At 36.1% G+C, this 7758-nt stretch overlaps 1 protein-coding gene across 2 annotated transcripts in view; it reads right to left on the reverse strand.

The window, feature by feature from the left end:
* The window catches only part of LOC110521118 (steroid hormone receptor ERR2-like), a 100992-nt gene extending 93493 nt beyond the window's left edge, over positions 1 to 7499 (reverse strand). For both annotated transcript variants that reach the window (XM_036976345.1, XM_036976344.1), the window contains exon 1: positions 7183 to 7499. In XM_036976345.1, the coding sequence (XP_036832240.1) occupies positions 7183 to 7226 (44 nt within the window). In that variant the 5' untranslated portion in view covers positions 7227 to 7499. The remainder of the gene's footprint in view (positions 1 to 7182) is intronic.
* Between the last annotated feature and the right edge of the window lie 259 nt (positions 7500 to 7758).

Here is a 7758-nt window from a genome sequence, read left to right on the forward strand (position 1 = left end):
CCACAACAAACAGAAGAGGCCGAGGATTAGGTATTGTCCCACAACAAACAGAAACAGAGGCTGAGGATTAGGTATTGTCCCACAACAAACAGAAGAGGCCGAGGATTAGGTATTGTCCCACAACAAACAGAAACAGAGGCCGAGGATTAGATATTGTCCCACAACAAACAGAAGAGGCCGAGGATTAGGTATTGTCCCACAACAAACAGAAACAGAGGCTGAGGATTAGATATTGTCCCACAACAAACAGAAACAGAGGCCGAGGATTAGGTATTGTCCCACAACAAACAGAAACAGAAACAGAGGCCGAGGATTAGATATTGTCCCACAACAAACAGAAACAGAGACCGGGGATTAGATATTGTCCCACAACAAACAGAAACAGAGACCGAGGATTAGATATTGTCCCACAACAAACAGAAACAGAGGCTGAGGATTAGATATTGTCCCACAACAAACAGAAACAGAGGCCGGGGATTAGATATTGTCCCACAACAAACAGAAACGGAGGCCGAGGATTAGATATTGTCCCACAACAAACAGAAAGAGGCCGAGGATTAGGTATTGTCCCACAACAAACAGAAACAGAGGCCGAGGATTAGGTATTGTCCCACAACAAACAGAAACAGAGGCCGAGGATTAGGTATTGTCCCACAACAAACAGAAACAGAGGCCGGGGATTAGATATTGTCCCACAACAAACAGAAACGGAGGCCGAGGATTAGGTATTGTCCCACAACAAACAGGGACAAACTCAATACCACACGTTTGTCTGTCCATCAATCATCCACAAACACACGCACACCTGCCCTCAGTTCGAAGTGGGAGCTTCAGCAGTAGCCACCCATATTTATGCTATTAGCAACACACTTAACCTCACTGTTAGTATGATTCTATAGATTTGCATAACAGAGCATGTAAAGTCGTTACATTTTTAGGTCGTAAAAATACATGACCAGGTGATCATGTTATTTTTTAAAAAATGTTATAGTTTGAATTATATTTGTACTTTTATGCAGAATTAAATTAAAATGTCTGTCTTACGAGCAGGCTTCTTTTCTAAATGGAATATTAAACAGGGTACTGTCTGTGTTTTTGCAGACTGTAGTATATTGTAGTATTTAGTGTAGTGTTTCTGAAGACATTATTGTAGTATTTACTATATTAAACAGGGTACTGTCTGTGTTTTTGCAGACTGTAGTATATTGTAGTATTTAGTGTAGTGTTTCTGAAGACATTACTGTAGTATTTACTATATTAAACAGGGTAGACCAATAGTTATGTTTCTACAACCGCTGAATGAGTTTCACAGCATTTTTATAATTGCAAACTATGGGTATAGCCAACAAATTAAAAGCTGATCTGTGACAATTGCAACCAAAGTACACTCCAAACCAGGTAAATCACACACACAACATAAACTGTTAAAGCCACAGTTGATTTTCAGTTGTTTCGTTAAACGAAGAGCGAACGGGTGTAGGAGTCGTAAGGACTGTGTAACACAGAGGTACATTGTAATCACTCACTTACAGCTACCTACAGTAATCCGATGATGCATTACGTTGTGGTCTAACAAACTGACAGATTTAGTACTGAAGCTAAATTACTTTCTTTTCTTTCTTTTTTTTACAAACTTAATAAACACATGTGATCAAAAAGTTCATCAAAAGTTCAACCGTTCATTTCAGCAATAAAGTATGTATAAAATATAAAGTATTTAAAGTATAGATACAGTATATATAAATGTTGTGGTGTAACCCGTTCATATATGTTAATAAGTAAAACTACTTTCTTCGAATATGGATAAAACTGTTCCGAAAAATATAAATCATTACGGTGTTTTAACGATAGTAAATAACCAAGTATCTACGAGGTGACAATGAGTTATAATGACTGAACGATAGTAAATAACCAAGTATCTACGAGGTGACAATGAGTTATAATGACTGAACGATAGTAAATAACCAAGTATCTACGAGGTGACAATGAGTTATAATGACTGAACGATAGTAAATAACCAAGTATCTACGAGGTGACAATGAGTTATAATGACTGAACGATAGTAAATAACCAAGTATCTACGAGGTGACAATGAGTTATAATGACTGAACGATAGTAAATAACCAAGTATCTACGAGGTGACAATGAGTTATAATGACTGAACGATAGTAAATAACCAAGTATCTACGAGGTGACAATGAGTTATAATGACTGAACGATAGTAAATAACCAAGTATCTACGAGGTGACAATGAGTTATAATGACTGAACGATAGTAAATAACCAAGTATCTACGAGGTGACAATGAGTTGTAATGACTGAACGATAGTAAATAACCAAGTATCTACGAGGTGACAATGAGTTATAATGACTGAACGATAGTAAATAACCAAGTATCTACGAGGTGACAATGAGTTATAATGACTGAACGATAGTAAATAACCAAGTATCTACGAGGTGACAATGAGTTATAATGACTGAACGATGGTAAATAACCAAGTATCTACGAGGTGACAATGAGTTATAATGACTGAACGATAGTAAATAACCAAGTATCTACGAGGTGACAATGAGTTGTAATGACTGAACGATAGTAAATAACCAAGTATCTACGAGGTGACAATGAGTTATAATGACTGAACGATAGTAAATAACCAAGTATCTACGAGGTGACAATGAGTTGTAATGACTGAACGATAGTAAATAACCAAGTATCTACGAGGTGACAATGAGTTGTAATGACTGAACGATAGTAAATAACCAAGTATCTACGAGGTGACAATGAGTTATAATGACTGAACGATAGTAAATAACCAAGTATCTACGAGGTGACAATGAGTTATAATGACTGAACGATAGTAAATAACCAAGTATCTACGAGGTGACAATGAGTTATAATGACTGAACGATAGTAAATAACCAAGTATCTACGAGGTGACAATGAGTTATAATGACTGAACGATAGTAAATAACCAAGTATCTACGAGGTGACAATGAGTTATAATGACTGAACGATAGTAAATAACCAAGTATCTACGAGGTGACAATGAGTTATAATGACTGAACGATAGTAAATAACCAAGTATCTACGAGGTGACAATGAGTTATAATGACTGAACGATAGTAAATAACCAAGTATCTACGAGGTGACAATGAGTTATAATGACTGAACGATAGTAAATAACCAAGTATCTACGAGGTGACAATGAGTTATAATGACTGAACGATAGTAAATAAACAAGTATCTACGAGGTGACAATGAGTTATAATGACTGAACGATAGTAAATAACCAAGTATCTACGAGGTGTCATCAAGGCAAAGGGTGGCTAATATAAAATATATTTGGATGGATATTACTTTTTTTGGTTACAACATGACTCCATATGTGTTATTTCTTCATAGTTTTGATGTCTTCACTATTATTCAGCAGGTATATCTCTCTAGTCACCCCCAAAACCAATTCTTTCTTTGGCCGCCTCTCCTTCCAGTTCTCTGCTGCCAATGACTGGAACGAACTACAAAAATCTCTGAAACTGGAAACACTTATCTCCCTCACTAGCTTTAAGCACCAACTGTCAGAGCAGCTCACAGATTACTGCACCTGTACATAGTCCACCTATAATTTAGCCCAAACAACTACCTCTTTCCCTACTGTATTTAATTAATTTATTTATTTTGCTCCTTTGCACCCCATTATTTTTATTTCTACTTTGCACATTCTCCCATTGCAAATCTACCATTCCAGTGTTTTACTTGCTATATTGTATTTACCTTGCCACCATGGCCTTTTTGCCTTTACCTCCCTTATCTCACCTCATTTGCTCACATCGTATATAGACTTGTTTATACTGTATTATTGACTGTATGTTTGTTTTACTCCATGTGTAACTCTGTGTCGTTGTATGTGTCGAACTGCTTTGCTTTATCTTGGCCAGGTCGCAATTGTAAATGAGAACTTGTTCTCAACTTGCCTACCTGGTTAAATAAAGGTGTTCTCAACTAGCCTACCTGGTTAAATAAAGGTGTTCTCAACCAGCCTACCTGGTTAAATAAAGGTGTTCTCAACTTGCCTACCTGGTTAAATAAAGGTGTTCTCAACCAGCCTACCTGGTTAAATAAAGGTGTTCTCAACCAGCCTACCTGGTTAAATAAAGGTGTTCTCAACTAGTCTACCTGGTTAAATAAAGGTGTTCTCAACCAGCCTACCTGGTTAAATAAAGGTGTTCTCAACTAGTCTACCTGGATAAATAAAGGTGTTCTCAACCAGCCTACCTGGTTAAATAAAGGTGTTCTCAACTAGTCTACCTGGTTAAATAACGGTGAAATAAAAAATAATTTAAAAAAAATTCTACAATGTAGAAAATAGTGATAATAAAACATAGTCCAAACATTGGTACTGGTACTGTATATATGAAGAGTTTATTTCCAAAACGCTATATATATATTATTCAGAAATAATTGCTAAAACATTTAGTTATTTGTTACATTTGATAGTGTAAAACCTAGCCAGTACTGCTTATTTCTCTGAGAGGGAGGCGGATATATGACAAAAATATGGTTATTTGACTCTCTGAATAGAAACCATCAGGTGATAGATTTGAAACATGTCGTGTATTTTTGAACAAACCCCATGCCATGATTAGATAGTGAAAAAACCACAACAATCTCTTTCAGAATTTCTTTAAACAATAAAAGCAATAAAAACAATAAAAGCTACAACAAAAAATGTGCTTTTATTGTTTAAAGAAATATAGATATATATATATATATATATATATATATATATATTACTTGATGGTTTCTATTCAGAGAGATAAATAATCATATTTTTGTCATATATCTGCCTCCCTCAGAGAAATACGCAGTACTGTTACGTTTTCACACTGTCAAATGTAACAAATAACTAAATGTTTTAGCAATTATTGATGATGAAAAAAATAAAAAAATATATATATAGCGTTTTGGAAATAAACTCTTCATATATACAGTACCAGTCAAAGGTTTGGGACACACCTACTCATTCAAGAGATCTTCTTTATTTGAAAATATATATTTACATTCTTAATTTATTCTGAATGTATATTTTTTTAAATCCCACAACGTACATAGTTTCAGTGTCAGTAGGTCTTTGTAAAGCAGGTAAAGGGGGGAGAATTTACAGGGTCTGAGTCACTACAGTCTAACTACAGTATCCTGGAAAGTGTTCCCTTGACAGCATAACTCTGCCACATCCCGTCTAGAGTTTAAACACGGAGAGGTTTCTTCCTAGCCACCGTGCCTCTGTATCTGCACTGCTTGTTGTTTAGGGGTTTTTTAGACTGGGTTTCTGTATAAGCACTTTGTGACATCAGCTGATGTAAAAAGGGCTTTATAAAATACATTTGATTGATTATACTGAAGCTGCTCCTCTCCAGAACTAATGACTTCAATGAGTTAAATGGAAAAGCATCTCTAGACATGTAAATGTTATCATTAGCTATATAGATAATCTGTTTTAGACATGTCTAGGTTATCATTAGCTATATAGATAATCTGTTTTAGACATGTCTAGGTTATCATTAGCTATATAGATAATCTGTTTTAGACATGTCTAGGTTATCATTAGCTATATAGATAATCTGTTTTAGACATGTCTAGGTTATCATTAGTTATATAGATAATCTGTTTCAGACATGTAAATGTTATCATTAGCTATATAGATAATCTGTTTCAGACATGTCTAGGTTATCATTAGTTATATAGATAATCTGTTTCAGACATGTAAATGTTATCATTAGCTATATAGATAATCTGTTTCAGACATGTCTAGGTTATCATTAGTTATATAGATAATCTGTTTCAGACATGTAAATGTTATCATTAGCTATATAGATAATCTGTTTCAGACATGTCTAGGTTATCATTAGTTATATAGATAATCTGCGTGATCTTCTACCACCCCAGTCTGAGTTTATTGCGTTTGTTAATGAGTTATAATTAGTTGTAATGAGTTAAATAAGTCAAATTTAATGGCTTCTCTCTAGACATGCAAAGGTTAGAATGTACTGTACAGTTTGGGATCGTCCGTGTCACTTCCACAATTTAAACGGTTGAGTTTACTTATTTTCATTTGCTATTTTTTTTCTGCAACATTTTTTATTAATTAACAATTTAATTAAAATGGAGATAATATTTTTATTTTTTTTGACTGTTACTCACTAAAGACCAAAATGAAGACCAATTGTTTAACTGTCAAATATATAAGTGTTTTTCAACTAAATTGTACATATACAAATGTATCTCCAGGACGCTTGACAAATGCTACTGTTTTGAATGCTTTGAATAAACAATTGCTTTCGGACTACATTTCCCAAACTCGGTCCTCGGGACCCCGAGGGTTGCACATTTCGCTATCTCCTCTAACACTATCAACACTTGATAATTAGTTGATTATTTGAATCAGCTGTGTTCCTGCTAAAGACAAAAACAACGACCGAGTTTCACGCGAGCTTTGTATTAAACCGTCCTTTTTATTCACATTTTTATGAACATAAATAATATTAACTCGAATTTATCCTGAACCATGCCAATATTTTTTGCCTATTTACAGTAGACACACTCTTCTGGTACATTAACAATTATACACACACACACACACACACACAAACTCACACACACGCAAACACACACCACCACACACACACACATCATTTTACAGTACTTGTGTAGCGGTTTGGTAAAATTATTTTGGTAAAACGGCTCCAGGCAGAGCTGGAAAGTGGTTGTCTGGCTGTCATTCCGGTAATCTAGCGGTCCTAATGAAGAGAGTGGTGGGACGATCGGCCCTGGACTGCCCTCTCCCCAACACCCCTCCTGCCAAGGCTAGGTAAGGTTCTCCTTTTGCACTGTGCGGTAAGCCGGACAGCCTTGAACTCTCAATTGGTTTGGCAGCAAGAATAAATAAATATATACAGCAAATTGTCTCTCTGATAAAACTTACAGAACGTCAGAGCAGAAATATAGAGATAGATAACTTTGTCCACTGTGAGGAAAAAAAGTGATTCAACATTTAATGTCAAAATCTCACTGCTTTCAATTTCTTTAAAAAAAAAATTTGAGAAACAAAGGGTGAATTGATAATATATATATATATTAAAAAAAAGAGAACAAGAGAAAAGAGAGAGAGAAGAGTGCTGCACCTACTGGTCCTGATAACAGAGGGGGACACACCGCTCAGGAACATCCATCACAGTCCAGCTTTAGCATTCCAGAAAGAGTCAGTTCATCCTCATCACTTCCTGTGAGCAGTCCGTCAGTCTATCAGCGGTCTCTTCAACACCTCTGTCCTGTCTTCTCCTGCTCCTCACTAGAAAAACACCTCTGGCTCGGCCAAACACACTGCGCTACTCACAGGTACAGTACCGCAGGTTGGGCGTGTATGTGTTTGAGTGTCAGAGGAGGAAGACAGAGAGAGGAAACAGAGAGAGAGAGAGAGAGAGAGAGAGAGAGAGAGAGAGAGAGAGAGAGGGAGAGAGAGAGATAAAGAAAGAAAGACAGAAAGAAAGAAAGAAAGAAAGAAAGAAAGAAAGAAAGAAAGAAAGAGAGAGGAAACAGAGAGAGAGAGACAGAGAGAGAGAGACAGAGAGAGAGAGAGACAGAGAGAGAGAGACAGAGAGAGAGAGAGAGAGAGAGAGAGAGAGAGAGAGAGAGAGACAGAGAGAGAGAGAGAGAGAGAGAGAGAGAGAGAGACAGAGAGAGAGAGAGAGAGAGAGAGAGAGA

Source organism: Oncorhynchus mykiss, chromosome 4, assembly GCF_013265735.2.
Source record: "Oncorhynchus mykiss isolate Arlee chromosome 4, USDA_OmykA_1.1, whole genome shotgun sequence".
NCBI lineage: Eukaryota > Metazoa > Chordata > Actinopteri > Salmoniformes > Salmonidae > Oncorhynchus > Oncorhynchus mykiss.